Consider the following 20,170-nt stretch of genomic DNA (forward strand, 5'->3'; position numbering starts at 1 on the left):
CGAGAAATGAAGGTTTTTATTGGAATTTTTCGCAAATGGCCAGAATAATGAAGAAAATGTCAAAGTATAAAATGGTCCACGTGAAAATGTGTTTTTTTTGTAAATAAAAATTAAATCTCATTTGACCAAAGGTCCAAGTAATTTGGGCATTTAATCGAAAAAAAAAATCTCCTCGGAGTCGTAAAATCGCGGAAATCGCAGAAATGTATTTTTAAAGAAAAAAACAAGAAAATTAACGATTCCTCTAAGAAGTTAATCTCCCTTTTTAAATTCCCTCCAGATTGAGAACAGACCGACCAATCAGCTTTTTGTTCCGCCCGTTTTTCAACCAATCAGACGGTGTGGGCGGGAACCAAAAACGCTGATTGGTTCGAAAATGGGAGTGAATTCTTATTTTGGAGGGAATTCAAAAAAAAGAGGCTAGTTTGAAAATTGAAAAAAAAAACATTATTTAAATGTTTTTTAAATGTGGAGTTTCCTTTTTTTCTGTATTTTTTCATTATTATTTTGAAGTACATATTTCTGAATTTGAAGCAATTTTTGGTGAATATTTCGAAGAAAAGTTCTAAATTCACGGTACTTTACTTTCAACTAGATAACCAAGTTTCTACTATAAAGATATCCGTATAAGTGAATATTTTTGTAAATTCCAACATTCATCAACACCGTGAAACAGATTAAATTTTTATATTCATTGATTTTTGGTTGAAAACTAACTAAATCTTAGCAGTAATTTTTTAAAAGCTTTTTTAGGAGATAAAAAAAAGAAATTACTGATATGTATCTGTGATTAGAGATTTATTAATTTTGCGAAACAGGAAAATAAATTTTGAGTTATTTTTTTTGGTCTACATAGCTTCGAGTGACTTTTAAAAAATTGGGTAAACATAACTTTCCATCAAAATTAAATATAGCTATTTACAAAAATAATATTTTTGAAACAGTGAGAAAAATTTATTTTAAAATTATTTTAAAAATAAAAATGTTTTATTTATTTAAGACTATTTCGTCTAAAAAACTACTAAAACCCCATTAAAAAAATAATTGAAAAATCCGGCAAAAAAATCCTAATCCCCCCTAAACCCTGTGTAGTTTCAAAAGTAACAAGTGGTTAATCGTAGCAGGGGGCAGTTAAGTAAGAGAGCAAACGAATTGCCAGTTGGCCACTTCTTTTTGAGTCACACTAACAAAAAATGGAGCAAAAAGTGGGAGAGGCTCAGACGGCGCGAAAAAATGAAAAAAGAGTCCCCTCGTCTTGAGCAATAGAAATCCTTCAGCGGAGAGGCGCAGAGTTGCACACAAACATGCAATGACGTTGGAACAGGAGGTGGAGAAGAAACAACAAAATGTGTCTGTGCAGGATTGTTATATTGCTTTCTTTTTGCAGACGTGGGACAGAAGATGGGACACGCGGAGAGAATTGGAAGGAAATGATGTTAAATCTAAGAAGGAGTAAACTAAAAAGCATATTTTGATTATATAAACATACTGAAACAGTAAAAAATTAATTCATTGAATTAGCTCTAAAACATCTAGAAGAGTCTGAGTTTTAGAAATACCACAGGGTACATAGAAAAACATTCGAGGAAGAATGAAAAATTAGCTTTTAAAGCACTATTTTTGAACTCCTTATAAAAAAAGGAGCCACACCCATTTTCAAACCAAACAGCGTTTTCGATCTCCGCCTACTTCTTCTGATTGGTTGAAAAATCGGCAGAGCGAATTGCTGATTGGTTTTGCAGTTCTCAGCGGGAATTCAAATAGGATTTTTTTCCAAAATCGAAATATCACGTTTTTGAAACAATTTTCGTTTCCAAGTCACATTGGGGATGCTATGCAGTTTATTCTAAATTTTAAATTTGAAACAGTAAAAACGTTAGGTGTTATATTTTTACATATGATTTTTTCTGCAGCAACTGGACAGAAGTTGGGACACGTGGAGAGAATTGGAAGGAAATGACGTTGAGAAATTTGAAATTTATAAAATTTTAAAACCAAAAGTGTGTCCCATTAAACTGAAAAACATATTTGGATGATATTAACATAGTAAAACAGTGGAAATCTTATGTTAGAAGATTGTAAGAAGATTTAGAATGTCATGAAATTTTTTTCGGAATACGTAATCAGGAACTTCTTTTTTGAACGCAAATACATATTTTGCTGTCGACCACCAAAAAATTAGGAAAAAAAAACAAGAATATGAAAAATGCGAGGGGAACAGTGAAAACTCCAACTTTGAGAATCCTATTTTTGAATTCCATCCAAAATTAGAAGCCACGCCCATATTTGAACCAATCAGCGTTTTCGAACTCCGCCCACTCCTTCTAATTGGTTGAAAAATCGGCAGAGCGAATTGCTGATTGGTTTTGCAGTTCATAGAGGGAATTCAAACAGGGTGTTTCTGTTAGCCGAAATCAAAAAAATCACGTTTTTAAATGATATTTTTTGAAACACTTTCCAATAAAATTCCAATGGTAATTGTTATGAGGTAATGTTCTGAAAATTCTTAGAAATTTTTAGATTTTTTTCAAAAAAAAAAAAAAAAGTTTCCAAAAATCTCCCAGATTGTTTTCCCACTTTTAAACGTTCTGAAAAACATTGAAAGTTTGCAAAAAAAAATTTTGGAGCAATTCTACAGGCCTCCAAAGTAGTGAAAAAATGCACTGAAACGGTTTCAGACCAATGCTAGAGGGGTTGAGAGTGAACCTTTACCGCTTAAAATTTTGCAGTGACATATCCTTATGGAACACTTTCAAATGACACATGTCTCGTTTTGAAGTCTGACGGTAAACTAAAAAGCTTCCCTTGTGAATACTTATCAGATTATAAAATTTCCACAATTGTTACATAAACCATTTGGAACAATGAAAATATTTGTCTCCGAGAAATCTTCAAAATCTAGTGGGTGAAAATTATTTTTGAAAGACCACTTATACTCTGCAAATATTGATGTCTCTGTTAGTTTGGAGCCCTCGGGATTTTATTTTCTATTTGGGGAAAAAACTGTAGTCAGTGCTCTTTTTTGCTAAAGTGTCGTTATTAATGCTCAAATTTTTTGGAACAACTTTTATATAAACTAAGTGAAACAGTAGAAATTTGAAATACAGCAACAAAACCAATTTTCAAAGAATATTTTTGTTTTAATCATAAAATTTGAATTTCTTTTACAAAATCAGATTATGAATTGACGAAATTTCAAAAAAAAATTGTGAATAAGAATTGATATTTCTACATTTTTATATGTCTACAATGAAACAGAAACGAAAAAAAAAGAAAAACTTCCTCACTTCCACTACACATATTATTGTTTTCATTACATTTTCAGCCAGATCTTATCGTCTTTGACAAACACCGACATCGGTGTCAGAACAAGAGGAATTTTCAATTTTCTCAATGCTCTGGAATTTTTGAGCCGCGTGGGCGGAAAAGAGGCAAAGAGTTTCAGATCAAAATGAGGATATAAAAGCATCGTGGAGTTCTGGAAATTTCTCATTTTTTCTGTATTTCGCCCCCCCCCCCCCCCCCCCCCCCCAATGAATTCTCTCATTCTTATTTCTATCGCAGCTTTGGCTGTTGTCCACGCACAGTACGGAGCTCAGCAGGCTCCACCAGCCTACGCGCCACCGGCTCAATATTATCCACCAGCAGCACTTAATGATAGTGAGTCGTTTTGGGAAATTATTATTAATTTTTGTGTTGGGAAAAAAAACTATTTTTGGTCTCGAAACGACGTATTTTGGTTAAAAACAAATAAGTGTGCGCCTTTAAAGATTACTGTAGTTTCAAACTTTAGCTTTAAAACTAGTTTTCCGCGAAATTTTTTGTGATTTTATATCGATAAAAATGTATTTATTTATTAAAAAACTCAAATGTAACACTGAAAACATAAATTTTTGAAAAAAATGTGAAAAATCGATGAAAATCCAATTGCAATGAAACTTTGAAATTACAGTACACTTTCAAGGCGCACATACATTTGTATTTCACAAAAAGTTGTCGTTTCAAGACCGGGAACCTAATTTTTCGCTCAAAAATCGGAAAATTTTGCAAAATTGAATTTTAAAAAAACGGAAAAAGGCTCAAACCAAAAAATTTGGATAAAAAATCGTTCACTAATACGTTTTTACCTCTTTTTTCAAAGGGAAACCTGGTTTTTACCGGAAAAACAGATCTTTATAGGAAAAATAATATTTTCAAATTGTAAATCGGAAACACCAATACTTAAAACATAACAAAAACTTTCTTTTCACAAAAATAAACATGAATCACAGCTTCCACGTGGTGCATTTCGAATCCCTTAGCTCAAAAGATCACGATTTTAAAGTGAAAAAACCGAGTTTTTCTGTGCACTTCCCGTCTGCTTGCTCCCCCCGCGTGCACCACATGACGGACCAAAGCGTCATGTTTCATGTGGCACACTACACGTGGCTATTAACCTTTTGCACGAGCACCTAGTTTTTTCTAAATGCTGGGCATCATGAGGGAAAATCAAGACTTTTTTTTCAGATTATGTGTGCACAATCCAGGCCAACTATGGACTCTTCGGACAGGGCGGAAAGCGTTAGTTTTTTGTATTTTTTGCTTCATTTTTTTCCAATGAATTGCCATTCCGTTGATTTTTTCTTTCCAGATTACCGTCCAACGGTGAACTATTGCCAAGACACGTACAAGAACGATTCCTGTGATAAATGCTGCAAAATGGCCGCCAGAATCCAGGGAACTAACATCAAGGAGGTGATCGTTCACAGCTGTAGAAAAAAATATATTTTTAAAAATTTATTTTCAGGCCTCCATCATCGGGTTCAACATGGTCCTTGAGAAACAACCACTCTGCGTTTGCTGCTCACCGAATACTTCTTATTGAATGAACCGACGATAAACTCAATTCTTTTTAATTTTGACATAAATAAAATACATTCGAAATAATTCTGCAATTTGTCGAGACATGCACGAAAATACAACGAAAGATGGTAACCGTAGCGGCTTTTTATCAATTCTGGCCTCAAAAGTAAATTAAATTGTATACTGTCTGATTTACTTTTAATCTGAGCAAAATCGGTGAAATTAGAGTTTTAAAAATAAATTTATTTGAAAACAAGTGAGAAACATCATTCTACAAGCTAAATGACGAAATTTTAAAGAAAAACCATTTAATCTACTAACAGACAATCACTTTTTAACAATTTAACAAACAATTTTCAAAGTATTCGCCTAGTTTCAGCCGAAAATTGCTCGAAAAGTCTGAAAATAAAATGAAAAATTCCTCAGCTCGTAAATCGACACGAAACTAGTCGGCGTCTCCTCTTTTCACACACTCTCTCCGTAGCGGGTCTCGCCACGACTGCACACAGCTGAACGAGTGTGACCGTATCCGCCAGCCGCGTTCTTTTCCGTTTTCTTTCATTTTTCTTCCAAATCCTACAGTTTTTAACCTTTTTTGATTCTTTTTCGCGATTAAATTTTTTGAATTTGAGAATTATTAGTAAAATTTATGTATTTTGTAAGATCTCTCTTTTATGGTCCCAAAAATTCACGTTTTCGTCGTTTGGTTATCGATTTTTTGACTGATTCACATTTTTCTATCACAACTCGTCATTTTCAGGGTTAACCGTTGTCGTCATGGCCAAGTCCAAGAACCACACCAATCACAACCAGAGTGAGTATTTAAATTCAGATATAAAAGTAGTTTCTGTAGAGAAATCTCTTTTTAAAAGCATTCTTAAAGAATTTGAGCGATTTTTTTTTTGGATGAATCATTAAAATAAAAACTAGAAAAAAACAGTATTGAATATTTATAATTTAATTTTCAGACAAGAAGGCTCACCGTAATGGAATCACGAAGCCAAAGAAGCACATCTTCCTCTCCATGAAGGGAGTCGACGCCAAGTTCATCAAGAACCTCCGTTTCTCCAGAAAGAACAACAAACGTCAGATCAACAAGTCCGTCGAGTCCAAGGCCTAAATTGTTGTTAATTCGGATAAACTTTGTTACCTTTAATATCATCTGTTTTTGTTTACTTATTAAAAAATTGGTAGAAGTATGCGCCGTGCAGAATATTTGAATTAACATTCGGCTCATGTTGCGTGAACAAGTTGTATGTCTGACTTTAGATGAAAGAGGACACTTTGCTCCGAAAGCTTGTGGCCGACGGCGAAGGAGTTGGCGATGATCGTAAAGTTCAGCAAATTGCCACGTTTTTCCGTGAAAGTAGAAAGGAGGATGCGAAGACTTCTGTTCCCGAAGCAGTGAAGGTTACCAAAGCTGTAAGGATCCGGGGAGATCTTGTTCAGTGAAAATGTATGTTTTCAGCTCGAGTTTTTGGAGTTGTCGATGTTGAAGCAGAAAAGAATATCCCATATGAACAAGATTCATGCAACTGAATGCGATCAGTTTGCAGAGGAAATCGATCAATCGGTACGGAGAGGAAAACACGGCAATGGAGAAAAAAAAGACATATTGCACCATCTTTCCATTAAAAATTAGTGCAAAAAGATAGAAAATCACTTGATTTATCTGAAAATCAGGTTCATTGTAATTGAAATATTTGAGAAAGTGCTCAGAAATGTAAATGACCTGAAAATTGTCGATTACAGAGTTAGCGAGCTTTGTTTTTCAAAATGGATGTTATTTCCATATAAATCTAGTAATTTTCTATATTTTGACACCAATTTTTAATGAAAAATGTTAAAACGAGAGGTCATTTTGTTAAATTGCCGTTAAATATAAGACAGGATAATTATAAAAATTTAATTTCTATTCCAGATCGAAGAAATGTACAAAAAGATGGAGGTGGCAAAGAATGAGTTGGCCGATGCGAAAATTGTAAAAAGGTAATCGATTTTCCGAAAAATGTTAACCAATTTACAATATTTTATCATTTAGAAACCGTCAAGAATACCGAAAACTTGTTAATGTACTAGAAGAAGTACCGTCTCGAGCAGAAACTACACGAAAACTGGGAGAAGTCAAAGATGACTTGGAACGACAACACGAACGTCAGAAGGTGCTTGAGGCGAAGCTTATGGATCGAAGAAATCATCTCCAAGCATTCATGATTATACTCTCCAATTTTCAGCGTTTTTGTGCAGGTTCGTGTGCATTCATTGCGGAAAGTTGAGCTGAAGCCGTGAAATTACTGTTGAAATCAAACGATCGATCTGTGAATTTTGTAAAAATTCAGTAAAATCGCCTCACTGTTTGATTCTTTGAACTCTGCTTCATTTTTTGTTGTAATTTCAGTCTTCCCACGGCAGTCATCTATCACTTTTCCGTCTTTGAATTCCCATTCTTTGATCGTTCACCTATTTTTTTTTGTTTCAGAAGACGACGACGACGATGCGGAAGTCATGTCGAATCCAGGAGAAGATGACGATGCAGCTTCAGTCACCGAAAAACAACAAGAGGATGATGTCCGAAAGTAGACAGACGGCCACCACCACGACACACACACGAAAAAAAAAGGAGAAAAGCGGGCGAAAATACTTTTTCTGTCGATAATGATCTCTAATGCGATTCACTTCTCTCACTTTCAATGAACACTTTTCTCGAACATTTATTTACTTTTTTATTGTGACTTTTTGTACATAATTTTGCGGGATTTTTGAAGTCCTGCCGAAGGAAAATATACGAAATACAAAATGGGCATCGTGGGGAATGGAAAAATCATTTACTATATATAAAGCGCGTGTCCTTCTGTCCCTATGTAGTTTGATCTTTGATCAGAGCAACGAAATTTTGGGAAACCTTATGTTAAGTGCGCAGCAGACATCGGTCTCGCGACGATGGGTCTCACCACGATGGGTCTCGCCACGATGGGTCTCACCACGATGGGTCTCGCCACGACGGGTCTCACCACGATGGGTCTCGCCACGATGGGTCTCACCACGATGGGTCTCACCACGACGGGTCTCACCACGATGGGTCTTACCACGATGGGTCTCATCACGACGGGTCTCACCACGGTGGGTCTCGCAACGATGAGTATCACCACGACGAGTCTCACCACGATGGGTCTCACCACGATGGGTCTCGCCACGACGGGTATCGCCACGATGGGTCTCACTACGGTGGGTATCGCAACGATGGGTCTCACCACGATGGGTCTCGCCACGATGGGTCTCACCACGATGGGTCTCACCACGATGGGTCTCGCCACGACGGGTCTCACCACGATGGGTCTCGCCACGATGGGTCTCACCACGATGGGTCTCACCACGAAGGATGACAGACCCCGCCCACAATTCTCAGTGACTTTGGGTGTGACGTCACAGACTACAAAGACTACATAGACTATTTTTAAATTGATATTTATTTATTTAATTAATTAATTAATATTTTTTTATTTATTTAATTAATATTTATTTATTTATTTAAATAATATTTATTTATTTATCATTTACTATATATAAAGCGCGTGTCCTTCTGTCCCTATGTAGTTTGATCTTTGATCAGAGCAACGAAATTTTGGGAAACCTTATGTTAAGTGCGCAGCAGACATCGATCGAGGTCCGCGATAGACACCGTATATCTAATGTGTTTTCTCAAAAAGTCGGGGGCCCGTCGTAGGTGCGGTCCACGGCTGGTAGAACATATAGTTTTTCCTGTGGTTTTCCAAGAGTTCTGGGGAAATGAGACGAATTTTGTGCGAAAATTCAGGTTTTTTTGAGTTCTTAAATCCATCGTGCCGACACCCAACTATCGAAGTTTATTAAATTTTCAACAAAAAATCACTAAATTGTCACTGCGAGACCCGATAAAACCCACCCGGCAGTCCCAATTAAAATCAATTTTTCCGTTTCACTGGATTTATAAAATATGTTTCTCGAAAATTACTATTTACTGGATTGATAAGATGCAAGAGTGTTTCTAGAACAGATCGGATTCAGGTTCTGGCACGAAAAAAATTTTCTAAGCTACAGTACCCATGAGTACTGTAAAAAATTATTTTTATTTCTTTATGTTCAGTAATTTCTAAAAGTAAAAAAAAACATAAAAACGTTATATACTTTCGTGTGATAAGATCTAAGAGCAAGCGTATTGAGAAACCCTGCAAATTTTCTACCGTACTCTTGGGTACGGTAGCTGAAAAAAAAAGCGCTCGTTGCGAGACCTCAATCTGCAATTTTTCAGCGCTGCTTTTTACAGAAAAATAATAAGCTTCCATTTGCAACTCGTCTTCGGTATTATTATATTTCAAAAATAATGAAAAATTGCAAAATATTAATATTGGGTACTGTAGCTGCAAAGTTTCAATCGTTTCGAGACCCAGTACCGTGCTTTTTCTTCAAAAATCGCCAACTTGCGCATCTGAATAATTCGTTAAGCGCCTTTAAACGGGGATTACTGTTTTTTATTACATATTCATTTTCCGTGTTCCCAAAAAAATTTAGCAGCAATATAATTGATTAAATTAGCAGTAGTACAAAAATTTGAAACAAAAACCACAAAAAGTCGTTGCGACACTCGATAAAACCCGCCCGGCAGTCCCAATTAAAATCAATTTTTTTCCGTTTCACTGGATTTACAAAAAATGTTTCTCGAAAATTACAACAATAAAACGAGAACTGGCATGATACTTTTGAAAAAAAAATTCTCAGCTACAGTACCCATGAGTACTGTAGAAATTTATTTTTATTTTTGGTTTCTTTCTGTAGTTTTTGATTTTCAGTTATTTCTTGGGGTAAAAAAACAAAAAAATATTTAATTTGGTGTGAAAAGAGGAAACGTATTGGGAAACACTACAAATATTCTACCGTACTCTTGGGTACGATAGCTGAAAAAATTTCGCTCGTTGCGAGACCCCAATCTGCAAATTTTCAGCGCTTCCGCTTGCAACGCGGCTTCGGTAAAATTTTTGAAAATTTTAAATACAAAAACTACATATGACTTTATTGAAAATCTTGAAAAAGGCCAAATTCCTTTTTAAATAAACGTGGAAAATTGCGAAATAATATTTGTGGGTACTGTAGCTGCAAAGTTTAAGTCGTTTCGAGACCTACTACCGTGTTTTTACTTTAAAACTTGCAAACTTGTACATCTGAGTAATAGCGCCTTTAACCCCGGATTACTGTAGTCTATATTTTATTACACATTCGTCATTTTCCGTGCTCCCAAAAAGTTTAGCTACAATAGAATTGATTAAATTAGCAGTAGCACAAAAATTTGCAACAAAAATCACAAAAAGTCGGTGCGAGACCCGTTAAATCCAGTCCCAATGGAAATACGATTTTTTTTCCGTTTCACTGAATTTATAAAAAATGTTTCTCGAAAATTACAACTGGATTAATTTAATAAGCAGTGCGACATGAGCAAAATTTTCTGAGCTACAGTACTCATGAGTACTGTAGGAATATATTTTTTGTTAATTTTTGGTTTTTTTCTTCTTTAGGTAAAAAAAAACAAAAAACTATTAACTTTCATGTGAAAATATCAAACGTATTGGGAAACCCTACAAATATTCTACCGTACTCTTGGGTACGGTAGCTGGAAAAAATTCGCTCGTCGCGAGACCTCAATCTCGCATTACTGTATCTTATTACACATTCGTCATTTTCCGAGCCCCAAAAAAAGTCCCTAACAACATTTCGCAACTCTAGTACTCCTTATCACTTGAAAAAAAAATAGTAGACTACATCTTATCAACATGTTTTTTGGTTACTTGACAGGTATACTGTAGTAGTGCAGTAGAGCGCACTTGGCTGCGTGGAGGGACCCAGGACCAATTTAAAGCTTGTGAAGCGAGGATAATCCTTTGATGACGCTTCTTCTTCTTCTTCACATGCATATTCATATATTTTTATAGACTATTCTTCTGCTGCAGTACCCTTTCCTGTGTGCTTATTGATTTCCTCTCTCTCTCTCTCTCCATCCCTTTCTCTCTCTCTCAGTCCCCCAATAGATAGATAGACCGGGCCGGGGTGGGCTGAGTGGGTTGTGTGTTGCGTTGCTGGCTCACCCGAACGAAAATGAGGGTGAGTGCGAGAGAGTGCGGAGACGCAGACCTGGTGTCCCTCGGGCACGCTCGCGCACACATATACAGAGTGGTTAGAAGAGTCGTAGACGCCGAGACAGAGAGATCACTACTCTCCGATGAGCGTTTTTGCGCGAGCGAGCGTCCGTGAGCGTGAGTGTTGAGCGGCGGGCACTCTCTCTCTCTTTCTCCTTTCGGGACACAGCGCACATCTTCCCGTCTTTCTCTGTTTTTCTCTAGCTGTCTCTCTCACACGATGCACTCTCCCTCTCTCTCACTACACACAACCCCCATGTTGTTTCTTTTCACATACTTTTTCTCCGTCTTCTCCCCTATTTTTCGTTTTATTCTTCTTATATTTCTATTCAGTTTAGTTTTCATACATATATTTTTGAGTGCGTATGTTGCTGCCCAAATTCTGTTCTTTTACTTTTTCCTTCTAAGTCATCTCCGATCCTTAACCAACTACTCTAATCTAATCAAATCAGTATTCCAGTATTCTCGAGGCACCGAGGATCCATCACGTCATCCATCCCGAACGATCGATCGACGTGTTGTGTTGTCTGTGGTGTGTGAATCGACGCGACGACGAACGGACTGAAGACAGCTTGAAACGGGATGTCTTACGAAATGAATAGTCTCTTCTCGTCGAATCAGCAACCACTCGGAGGGGGACCACCACCTCAACAACAATCACAGCAGCAGCAACAGCCACCACAGTCGTTATGGTCACTCCAACAGTTTTCGCAGATGGGAGGTAAGGAAGCACCCCACCAGTACTCAAAGATCAATATCGATCCGAGCCCCCGATTGTCTAGCTCTAAGTTCAACAATACCTCTCCTACAAGGAAGGCTTTAGTGTGCATCGTATAACGGTACTGGATACGATAACATATATAAAAGTTCATATGCAAATCTTTTAAAAGCGTTAATATGTTTGATTCTTAAGCTTCTGCTTTATAACCATTGTGAAACAGTACTTTTTTGTTCGTGTGCACCATAGGACTAAAGGACTAGAGTTACTATAAATGTACTCCTAGATACCCAGGTTTTCTAGGTTAGACCCTTTAAGGAGTACCGTAGATTTTTAAGAGATCTCGTGTTGTAGTCTTTACAGGATCCGCTTGACTTATTGGTTACTGTAGAGGTACTCGAATCACGGTACTGGATACGTAAGCATATACCGTATTTCGTCTATTAATCGTGATCTCTTTTAGTCTTGCATGCAATACTAAAACAGGAAATTCGGAATTAAATTGGACCAAACAATATTTTTGATTCTCACGCGTTTGCTTTATATCCATTGTGTAACAGTATTTTTTCTGATAATCTAGGTTCACGGGACTAGCCAATTAAAATTATAAAGGTACTCCTAGGAACCTCAAGTTTTCTACGGTAGACCCTTTAGAGGCAGCCGTATCATTTGTGAATATTACGGAATACGGTAGATTTTCAAGAGATCTGGTACTGTAGTTGTAGGATCCGCTCGACATTTAAGGTTTTGTCGGAATGAAATGGTATTACTTTTCCTTCCTACCTGTTAACCTTTATAGATATTATGAAGCAATATTTTGTGAGGGGCCGGGTCCCGCAGCGAAATCATATTTTTTAATAAAAATGTGATTAGCATTACATGCCCCTGTAAAACGGAACCTTACGAAGGCAATGGGTAGTGCAAATGCACTCTACCGAACCAGGTTGCAGTGACTACAGTTATACGGCACACAAATTGCGTACAGGGATCACTTCTCGAGCACCTTGTACCCACGGCCATCATATAACTTCTACGTACCTTAACCTACCGTAGTTTCAACTTTGTGCATTGTGTCAAATGCCTAGGACGCTTATGATTACGCAATTTTTAAAGTACGGTGAGCAATTAGAGGGGACCTAGAATAAATTCGAAACGCACTCCATTTTATAGTTTTAACTTCCATTTCACCCTCCATTCAAATTTTTTCTAGAACAACCTACTAATTGAAAACTGAGGTAAATTTGTCAGGTGCCAATATTTCCGTTAAATTTGAAACAGTAGAATTGTAAACTAATAGTAAAAAGTTAGTGTTCAAACATTCGATCCCGTACCGTAACCTATCGTAGTTTCCACGTTGGGTACTATCAGCGAAAAAACCTAAGATATTCATGATTAAGCAAAAATTCAAAACGAAGTGAGCTCGCATTGCGGGTTCATAATTAATTTTTAGGTTTTAATATTTTTTAAAAATCAAATAGTTGAAACTGCAAAATTTTTTAATTTTTCTCCCAGACATCAGTTTATTTCAGCCCCGGACAACTTTGGGAACCACGCGGTCCCATTCATGCCAACACTCGGAATGCTGAATCAGTACCAGAACCCACATCCACTTCAGATGGTCCCTCCACAGCCTCTCGTCACTCCATCCCAAGTCCTTCCACCGTCTATGGCTGAACAACAGAGAGCCGACACCATCCATGGATTCGGAGTGTTGACTTGGTTGTCTGCCAAGGCTGGTCTGATCACTTGCAAGGACAAGATGATCATCTCGTTCCAGCTCAAGGACTTTTGTGATCAGGTTAGTACAAACCCTTTTCGATTATAAAGTACCTTATAAAATTAGCTAATCTAATTACCCATATGATCTCTATGATCTACCAAGGTTAGCCTCACTTCAACATCTGACAAATTTTCAGATGCTCAATGACTTGACTTCCGTGCTTCGTGTTGGTTTCACATTGTCGTTCCACGCTGCACTCAATGAGACAAGCGAGTACACCGCCACCATTGTCTCACCAATCTATGGTCCCGATGCTGATGTTCTCTTTGCAAACTCCCAAGAAGTCGACCTAGAGGCGGCAAATCCAACTCCACCAAACTCGAAGGATGCCTACTCGCCGGCTCTCGAGCAGAAGGCGATTCCAGCTCTCTTGGCAATTTTCCAACGCCACGGATTGCAGCAGATTCAGCTGAGCAGGTAGGATAGATGTTTTGAAAGTTGCTTGATTGCTAAGTTTCGCTCTTTTGTGCCTCCTTTCTATATATTAACTGACCATTCCCTTGCTCACCTTATTTGTTCGACGGCATCTCCATGACACCCTTCAGGAGTTTCAGCCTTCACTCTCAAATGTCCAACTGTGGGGATGATGAGCTATTCCGTTATGTTGGCACATCATCGTTGAAGCGTCGTCAATTCGTGGAGCGTCGTACTCATCTCTTCCGTCTTCAAAATGATGACTCCATCATTCTTCAGGTAAGCAATTCTTCAGAAGATTTAGATATTCTAAATCTATTCCATTTCAGTATCCAGCAGTGTATCAAGCTGTCTACCAATTGGCATCCTATCTTCTCCGTCGTGGTGGAGCCACATCAATCCAGTCGCTGTTCGACTACTACGGTAGCCCAGACATCATGCCAGAAGTTCGTAGCCATACTGGAGAAGGACGTCAGGACTTCCTCAACCTGCTGACTGCTCACAACTGGGTCTTTGCTCTGTTCCCCAACCGCACCTATGTCTCTGTTCGTCGCAATCTGCCAAACTATGACTATGTCGGATTCATCAAGCAGCACTTCCAAGAAATGGATATTACTCGTTCCCAGCAGATGGCTTACGGACAGCCACCACGTGGAATTCAGAGAACCATGTCGGCTCAGATGGGCAGCTCGTTCGCCACTGGAAGACCACAGAATTTGCTCATGCAGCATCAGGTAAGTATATCCATGATTAGATTAACAACGTAGCGGTTTTTTCCAAAATCACAAAATATTTCACAAGATGATGAAACAGTAGTTATCACTTTCAAATAGTTGAGTTGTGAGGTGAACACTGCAATGCCGTAGAGCTTTGTCGTGCTTGATCAAAAGACACGAATAGTTCTAGAATATCTGTAGCGCTGTAATTTTCAGGAAGCAAATTTTCTGGGGCCACAGTAGATCACCCATCGTTCTACTTTGACAGCCTATATCTCGGGTGTCCTTAGCTTTATCAAAAATTGTTCAACTATAGCGCAAACTTTTGTAAATTTCACAAATTCGTAACTTGACCATGCTCTTCACGTGCTGAAAATTCAAATTTCTATAAACAAAACTACATCTTTTTCAGCACGCCATGACTCCAGCAGCGACCCGCTCGGGCTCCCTCTGGGACTCTCAATCTTCCCTCTCTCAAAGCGGAAACAGTGGAGACCAATGGAGCCCTCTCTTCTCCCCAAGCACCTGGTCGAACAACACCAACGCGAATCCACGTCTCACTTCTCTTACTCCGTTGAGCTCGATGAACGAGACGCTTCTCTCGGGAGTCAACTACAACTCGTTGCTCGCCATGCCGCCAAGCGCCAAGAACGAGAGAAGCATTGGTGTTCAGGCTGATGACTTTTTGGATCGTATGTCTTACAATCCAATTGGACGTACCGGATGCACTTGTCAGTGCCAGTGTGGAAGAGGTGGAGCTGCGATCATTGGAAACACTCGTGGATCCTCTTCCAGAGCTTCTGGAGGATCGGCAAGCCCACCAAGTGCTGACGGTGCCAGCCAGATTGATCGTTTCTCGCCATCCAATCGTAAGTCAAAACTACAATGGGAACTAATTATAAATTTACAATTTTTAGATGCCGGATCAATTGGAGACCGTACTCTTACCGCCGCGGCTCTCGGTGTCGGCCTAGTCGACCAACAGCCAGCAGCCCCAAACCACGATGGTAGTGCTAACCAACCTCAGCGCTACTATGACCCTTTCGGAACCGCCGACTTGCTCAACGGCACCCGTTTGAACTCACTCCGTATTGGTAACTGAGTGATTGTACATACCAAATTTCTTTGTCATACTTCATACCCCATTTTTGATGTTCTTTCGTTTTTTGCTTTTCACCGAGTCTAAACCACACACATATTCACACGCAGTAATTCTAAGTCCCCACCCAACTCATCATCAATCTCTGTTCTCAAAAAATGTTTCTTTCCCTGTTTTTTTCCCTTGAAAAAGTCATCCCATTCACACTCCTCTTCCTCTTCCTCCCTCATTCAAACATGTAATTTTATAGCCGAACGGGTTAGTCAAAGACGCTTGTGCTATAATATGAGATACTTATCAAAATGTTTTTTTTCCGGCAAACCTGGAAACAAGTCGCGTAGAACTTTATCGTTCGGGTTTCGTGTTTTCTGGTGATTTAGTCAGTCTTTTTTTTATTTACTGTTTCTGAAAACACATTTTAAATTTCAAATTTCAAACCCCCATTTCACTTACACGTTTTTGTCTTGCCTTCACTTTTTCTAAGTTCCCCAAAACAATTTTTTTTGCAAAACCTACTCTCTGTGATTCCATTATAGGCAATTTGATAGATAGTGTTACTTACTAGTCATTCTCTTTTTTTCTCTCTCTCACTCACTCAAAAAAAGCTGTGTTACAAGTGCAAAACTCCTCCACTCCAACTCTGGGATCCCAATTTAACAAAAATTCTTGTATTTTCATTCAAAATAATTCGGTAATTCTATGTCTCTCGCTCTCTCCCTTAAAACAGTGATTTTGGTGCATTCATTCAGGTATTTTCACACTCTTTGATCGATTCACACCCACACCCACACACACCACTCCCATTTCTGTCGCAACCCTGTTACGTGTAAAAATTTGCAACCATCCGAATATACATCTATTGTAAACCTGTAAAACCCTACCACAACCCCCCGTACCGTAGAAATTTCAAAATTAGTACTACTTTGGAAAGCGCGACCCGGGAAGCGTCGGCTGCAACACACAGAGCGTTGCTGAGGCTATAGCTGTGATGCGCGCAACTCGGAAAGTGTCGGCTGCAGCACACGGAGTGTGAGAGCAGTTTTCCATAGTAGTTCTTCCCTTAAAACATTTTAAAAAAGTAAAAATCTTCCAAAAAAAAATTAGTCAACTAAATTAGTAGTTTGATGAGCTCTGGTCTTCCTCCATTCACCTCTCTCATTCACACTCTCTCTCTCTCACCTTCTCTCTATGTCTTTCCGTCTCTTGAACACTGTACGCGTCTCAATTTCCAATGATCTGTTTCCCCCCAAAAAATATTTGTCGAGGCTATTACCCCCTTTTTTATTTTTATTTTAATGTTTCAATATATCTTTAAAATCCACCACCATCCTTTGCAATATTATCTTTAAATATCACCTTTTTCCATACCATGTTTGCCTTTTCAACTCCCCTTACTTTTTTACAAGTTGGCTCTCACTCGTTCATTTCTCACCCCCTGTTTGGTACCTGTTTAAACGAAAGTGTCCTTTTCTCTCAACACAAACCACTGCAACTAAAAACCCCAACCCATTCACTCGAGTTTTCCACGATTGCACACGATTTTTAATTTGTGTATCATAATGATTTGATTGTCGGAATTCTTTTTTTTTCAAATGTTTCTCATTATTTTAATAAAACCCCACAAAATCGGATTTTATTGATTCATACTCCACCATCAAAAGTGTATTCAGAAAAATATGAAAATATTTTGCAATGGGTTCATCAATGGCCTCAATTCCAGTTTTACAGTAAAAGAAAATAGACATTTAATTTTAGTGATTTTTTTTCAAAATTCTACTGCTTCAATAATAAGATTTGTTTGTATTGTGGTTCAATGTTGATTCTATGCGAGATCATCTTAAATTAAATTTTAAAGGCTAGGTATATTTCGCAGTCAATTATACAAAATAACATTGTGGAAAACCTTTTTTTGGGGATATTTTTTAAAAATCTATAGGTTTTATAAAAATTCAATTTTACTTGTTTAATTTAGTACTGAATTCATCCAAATTTATTTCGGGTTTTCAAATAATCTAGCACACTTTGAGCAATTTTTCGTAGTCCAAGAAACCAAAAAAATTAGAAAAAAATAATTTTAATAGTCTCATCGAAAGAACGAGGGAACGTACATAATTATTCAGTTGTAGTAAATTTATCGGATAAAATTACTGTTTCATTAACAAAACAGAACACTGTTATGGTCATGTTCAATCTCTTGCAATCTCGTGACTTCCTGCAAAAGTATGTAAGAGAAAAAGTTTAAAAAATGTTTAAAAATTGTAGAAAACGTTAAAAAATATAAAAATATTTTCAGGTTTGCTCGTTCTAGTATTCAATTATGCTCTTGCAGTACAGTCATAATTCTATCAAATGTTTCACATTATTTTAATAAAAACCCACAAAATCGGATTTTATTGAATCATGTAGAATTGTCAAAAGTATATCCAGAAAAATATTAGCATATTTTGTTAAGGAGTCATAATGCCTCAATTCCTGGGCCCAATTCCAGTTTCACAGTGAAAGTAAATAAACATTTAATTTTAGTGAATTTCTCAAAAATTCTACTGTTTCAATAACCATGTATAAGAAACCGTAATAATGGTTAAATGTTTCATGACTCAATTTTTTTTCAATTTTCTTAAAGAGCAATGTGGAAAATCTTATTCGGGGATATTTTTTAAAAATCTGTGAATATAGATTTTATAAAAACTTAATTTTATTTCTTTATTTTATTACTGAATTTCTTCAAACTTATTTCGGGTTTTAAATAATTTAGCTCATCTTGAGCAATTTTTTATAGTCCGAAAAAAAAATAAAAAATTAAATTTTGATGGTAACATCGCAAGAACAAATATTCAAGTTTTACAGTGAAAGTACAAAATTGTTCCATATTTTTGGGTTTTTTTACAAACATCTGTGGATATAGATTTTATAAAAACCCAATTTTATTTCTTTAATTTAGTTAGTACTGAATTTTTCCAGATTTATTTTGGGTTTTCAAATAATCTAGCACATTTTGAGCAATTTTTTATAGTCCAAAAATCCAAAAAAAATTAAAAACTAAATTTTAATGGTCACATCACAAGAACGAATATTTCAGTTTTACAGTGAATGTACATATTTATTCAAATATAGTAAATTTACCAGAAAAATTCATAAAAACTGCTAAGTGTGATCATGGATATTGTTGATTCGTTAAGTTTCTCTCAACTTTATAATTTCCTGCTCAAGAATGTAAGAAGAAAATGTTTTCGTAAGGCGGTGAACATTTACAAATATTCATTTTGCTTATTTCAGTATTTAATTATAGTCTTGCAGAAGTGTACTTCTTTCAAATGTTTCACAATATTTTAATAAAAACCCACAAAATCGGATTTTATTGATTCATGTTGACTTGTCAAAAGTATATCCAGAAAAATATGATATGAGCATATTTTGTGAAGGATTCATAATGCCTCAATAGAATTAATTCCAGTTTCACAGTGAAAGTAAATTAGCATTTAATTTCAGTGAACTTTACAAAAATTCTACTGTTTCAACAACCAGTATTATAATAAACCGTAATGAATGGTTCAATTTACAACTAGCACGGTTAAGTATATTTCTTATTCAATTTTCTAAAAAAAAACACTGTGGAAAACCTTTTTTGGGGATAAAAAAATGTGCATATAGATTTTAAAAAAATCTATTAATTTTAGTTGGTTTTATTTAATTTTTTAAAAATTTACCAATGAAGTTTTCCAAACTTATTTTGGTTTTTCAAATAATCAAGTGTTTTGATAGATTGATAGATTTTTGTCCGAAAAACCAAAAATTTGAAACCAAATTCTAATGGTCTCATTGCGAGAACGAAAATTCGAGTTTTACAGTGAATGTAAATAATTATAAGTTGTAGTAAATTCATCAAATAATTACTGTTTCACTAGCAAGAAATTAAAAGCTAAAATGAATAATTCAATGCTGGTTTGTTACGTCGATTCACCGATTGTGGGAAAACATTGTGGGATTGTGGGAAAACGAAAAAAGTTTTTTTTTCAGTAAAAGTATTGCGGCACTTTGCCCGTTTAGAACCTTTTTGTGGGCCTCTTTTGTGTTTTTTTGTGGGTTTTGTGGGTCTCGCCACGACCTCAGTCAAAATGGTTGCCACGATCACCAAGTTTTATTTATTTTTTAAAATTAAGATTTTAAGATTAATTGTTTTTGTAGTCTTAAACGCTACAGTACCCAGTGAAAATCGGCTTTTATCAAAGTATACTTACCGGTTCAGAAGGTAGACATTAATTTACCAAAAAGTTACCACTTCCTTAATATGACATGAGAAACTGTTAGAATTAGTTTAATAATATTTGGGAAGCTATTTCTTTATTGATTTAAAAATATAAACACGTAGAAAAATCTGAAATTAAAATTGGGTTTTAGTGAAAATTACTGTTTCAATAAATTTATCAGATCGTTTCA

At 36.6% G+C, this 20,170-nt stretch overlaps 4 protein-coding genes and 42 non-coding genes across 50 annotated transcripts; 24 read left to right on the plus strand and 22 right to left on the minus strand.

Annotated features, from left to right (window-relative positions):
* Positions 1–23: 23 nt before the first annotated feature.
* 21ur-8158 lies at positions 24–44 on the minus strand. Its single transcript, NR_057664.1, has one exon.
* A 565-nt stretch (positions 45–609) lies between these two features.
* On the minus strand, positions 610–630 carry 21ur-4615. Its single transcript, NR_057665.1, has one exon.
* Positions 631–877: 247 nt separating this feature from the next.
* Positions 878–898, minus strand: 21ur-3500. Its single transcript, NR_057666.1, has one exon.
* A 533-nt stretch (positions 899–1,431) lies between these two features.
* 21ur-6372 lies at positions 1,432–1,452 on the minus strand. Its single transcript, NR_057667.1, has one exon.
* Positions 1,453–1,802: 350 nt separating this feature from the next.
* On the minus strand, positions 1,803–1,823 carry 21ur-27. The gene has a single exon (NR_057668.1).
* Positions 1,824–1,989: 166 nt separating this feature from the next.
* On the minus strand, positions 1,990–2,010 carry 21ur-3203. The gene has a single exon (NR_057669.1).
* A 787-nt stretch (positions 2,011–2,797) lies between these two features.
* 21ur-6717 lies at positions 2,798–2,818 on the minus strand. Its single transcript, NR_057670.1, has one exon.
* Positions 2,819–3,018: 200 nt separating this feature from the next.
* Positions 3,019–3,039, minus strand: 21ur-15492. Its single transcript, NR_057671.1, has one exon.
* On the minus strand, positions 3,022–3,042 carry 21ur-4661. The gene has a single exon (NR_057672.1).
* A 473-nt stretch (positions 3,043–3,515) lies between these two features.
* On the plus strand, positions 3,516–4,924 carry B0513.4 (Transposase; the record flags this gene model as incomplete). 2 transcript variants are annotated; one of them, NM_001268832.5, is made up of 4 exons in its annotated part: positions 3,516–3,660; positions 4,507–4,560; positions 4,631–4,734; positions 4,787–4,924. In NM_001268832.5, the coding sequence occupies 4 exons, from the start codon at positions 3,534–3,536 to the stop codon at positions 4,862–4,864; spliced, it is 363 nt and encodes a 120-aa protein (NP_001255761.1). The 2 variants fall into 2 exon arrangements, with proteins under 2 accessions (NP_001255761.1, NP_001255762.1); NM_001268833.3 differs by lacking the exons at positions 3,516–3,660; positions 4,507–4,560 and having other exon boundaries at positions 4,699–4,734; positions 4,787–4,864.
* A 678-nt stretch (positions 4,925–5,602) lies between these two features.
* rpl-29 (60S ribosomal protein L29) lies at positions 5,603–5,996 on the plus strand. Its single transcript, NM_001268834.2, has 2 exons — positions 5,603–5,656; positions 5,811–5,996. Exons 1-2 carry the CDS (start codon positions 5,620–5,622, stop codon positions 5,960–5,962), a joined length of 189 nt encoding a protein of 62 aa, NP_001255763.1. The 5' UTR covers positions 5,603–5,619; the 3' UTR covers positions 5,963–5,996.
* A 115-nt stretch (positions 5,997–6,111) lies between these two features.
* Positions 6,112–7,555, plus strand: thoc-7 (THO complex subunit 7 homolog; the record flags this gene model as incomplete). 2 transcript variants are annotated; one of them, NM_001268836.4, is made up of 5 exons in its annotated part: positions 6,112–6,264; positions 6,311–6,415; positions 6,764–6,831; positions 6,884–7,089; positions 7,322–7,555. In NM_001268836.4, the coding sequence occupies 5 exons, from the start codon at positions 6,112–6,114 to the stop codon at positions 7,420–7,422; spliced, it is 633 nt and encodes a 210-aa protein (NP_001255765.1). The 2 variants fall into 2 exon arrangements, with proteins under 2 accessions (NP_001255765.1, NP_001255766.1); NM_001268837.3 differs by lacking the exons at positions 6,112–6,264; positions 6,311–6,415; positions 6,764–6,831; positions 6,884–7,089 and having other exon boundaries at positions 7,348–7,422.
* Positions 7,556–8,836: 1,281 nt separating this feature from the next.
* On the plus strand, positions 8,837–8,857 carry 21ur-14559. Its single transcript, NR_057673.1, has one exon.
* On the plus strand, positions 8,841–8,861 carry 21ur-6204. The gene has a single exon (NR_057674.1).
* A 692-nt stretch (positions 8,862–9,553) lies between these two features.
* On the plus strand, positions 9,554–9,574 carry 21ur-3636. The gene has a single exon (NR_057675.1).
* A 1,882-nt stretch (positions 9,575–11,456) lies between these two features.
* Positions 11,457–17,364, plus strand: lin-66 (GATA-type domain-containing protein; the record flags this gene model as incomplete). 3 transcript variants are annotated; one of them, NM_001307065.3, is made up of 7 exons in its annotated part: positions 11,457–11,727; positions 13,254–13,522; positions 13,641–13,921; positions 14,059–14,197; positions 14,248–14,652; positions 15,047–15,503; positions 15,552–17,364. In NM_001307065.3, 7 exons carry the CDS (start codon positions 11,589–11,591, stop codon positions 15,734–15,736), a joined length of 1,875 nt encoding a protein of 624 aa, NP_001293994.1. The 3 variants fall into 3 exon arrangements, with proteins under 3 accessions (NP_001293994.1, NP_001255767.1, NP_001255768.1); NM_001268838.5 differs by having other exon boundaries at positions 11,467–11,727; positions 14,050–14,197; positions 15,552–17,363; NM_001268839.3 differs by lacking the exons at positions 11,457–11,727; positions 13,254–13,522; positions 13,641–13,921; positions 14,059–14,197; positions 14,248–14,652 and having other exon boundaries at positions 15,053–15,503; positions 15,552–15,736.
* Positions 11,779–11,799, minus strand: 21ur-3387. Its single transcript, NR_057676.1, has one exon.
* Positions 11,881–11,901, minus strand: 21ur-5027. The gene has a single exon (NR_057677.1).
* 21ur-4889 lies at positions 12,218–12,238 on the minus strand. Its single transcript, NR_057678.1, has one exon.
* On the minus strand, positions 12,470–12,490 carry 21ur-1259. Its single transcript, NR_057679.1, has one exon.
* 21ur-14046 lies at positions 12,933–12,953 on the minus strand. The gene has a single exon (NR_057680.1).
* 21ur-6720 lies at positions 12,934–12,954 on the minus strand. The gene has a single exon (NR_057681.1).
* 21ur-406 lies at positions 13,129–13,149 on the minus strand. The gene has a single exon (NR_057682.1).
* Positions 13,143–13,163, minus strand: 21ur-1446. The gene has a single exon (NR_057683.1).
* On the minus strand, positions 13,146–13,166 carry 21ur-4195. Its single transcript, NR_057684.1, has one exon.
* 21ur-15565 lies at positions 14,661–14,681 on the minus strand. Its single transcript, NR_057685.1, has one exon.
* On the minus strand, positions 14,664–14,684 carry 21ur-5378. The gene has a single exon (NR_057686.1).
* 21ur-10065 lies at positions 16,178–16,198 on the plus strand. Its single transcript, NR_057687.1, has one exon.
* 21ur-14580 lies at positions 16,183–16,203 on the plus strand. Its single transcript, NR_057688.1, has one exon.
* On the plus strand, positions 17,074–17,094 carry 21ur-10153. Its single transcript, NR_057689.1, has one exon.
* A 6-nt stretch (positions 17,365–17,370) lies between the features above and the next one.
* On the plus strand, positions 17,371–17,391 carry 21ur-4166. Its single transcript, NR_057690.1, has one exon.
* 21ur-10063 lies at positions 17,374–17,394 on the plus strand. The gene has a single exon (NR_057691.1).
* A 159-nt stretch (positions 17,395–17,553) lies between these two features.
* 21ur-14334 lies at positions 17,554–17,574 on the plus strand. Its single transcript, NR_057692.1, has one exon.
* On the plus strand, positions 17,555–17,575 carry 21ur-1607. Its single transcript, NR_057693.1, has one exon.
* A 353-nt stretch (positions 17,576–17,928) lies between these two features.
* On the plus strand, positions 17,929–17,949 carry 21ur-2855. Its single transcript, NR_057694.1, has one exon.
* A 177-nt stretch (positions 17,950–18,126) lies between these two features.
* On the plus strand, positions 18,127–18,147 carry 21ur-11414. The gene has a single exon (NR_057695.1).
* On the plus strand, positions 18,128–18,148 carry 21ur-3588. The gene has a single exon (NR_057696.1).
* A 174-nt stretch (positions 18,149–18,322) lies between these two features.
* On the plus strand, positions 18,323–18,343 carry 21ur-5315. Its single transcript, NR_057697.1, has one exon.
* Positions 18,344–19,091: 748 nt separating this feature from the next.
* Positions 19,092–19,112, plus strand: 21ur-8964. The gene has a single exon (NR_057698.1).
* Positions 19,093–19,113, plus strand: 21ur-2352. The gene has a single exon (NR_057699.1).
* On the plus strand, positions 19,096–19,116 carry 21ur-2748. Its single transcript, NR_057700.1, has one exon.
* A 172-nt stretch (positions 19,117–19,288) lies between these two features.
* On the plus strand, positions 19,289–19,309 carry 21ur-2666. The gene has a single exon (NR_057701.1).
* A 361-nt stretch (positions 19,310–19,670) lies between these two features.
* Positions 19,671–19,691, plus strand: 21ur-14802. The gene has a single exon (NR_057702.1).
* Positions 19,674–19,694, plus strand: 21ur-712. Its single transcript, NR_057703.1, has one exon.
* Positions 19,695–19,968: 274 nt separating this feature from the next.
* 21ur-11071 lies at positions 19,969–19,989 on the minus strand. The gene has a single exon (NR_057704.1).
* 21ur-10468 lies at positions 19,972–19,992 on the minus strand. The gene has a single exon (NR_057705.1).
* Positions 19,993–20,170: the final 178 nt, after the last annotated feature.

The sequence above is a fragment of the Caenorhabditis elegans genome, chromosome IV, assembly GCF_000002985.6.
Source record: "Caenorhabditis elegans chromosome IV".
Classification (NCBI taxonomy): Eukaryota; Metazoa; Nematoda; class Chromadorea; order Rhabditida; family Rhabditidae; genus Caenorhabditis; species Caenorhabditis elegans.

Bases quoted from the DNA above. Each gene is read 5' to 3' on its own strand.
- rpl-29 (NM_001268834.2), top strand. From the start codon at position 5,620: ATGGCCAAGTCCAAGAACCACACCAATCACAACCAGA. The intron at 5,657-5,810 runs GTGAGTATTTAA...TTTAATTTTCAG, and splicing joins CCACACCAATCACAACCAGA to ACAAGAAGGCTCACCGTAAT.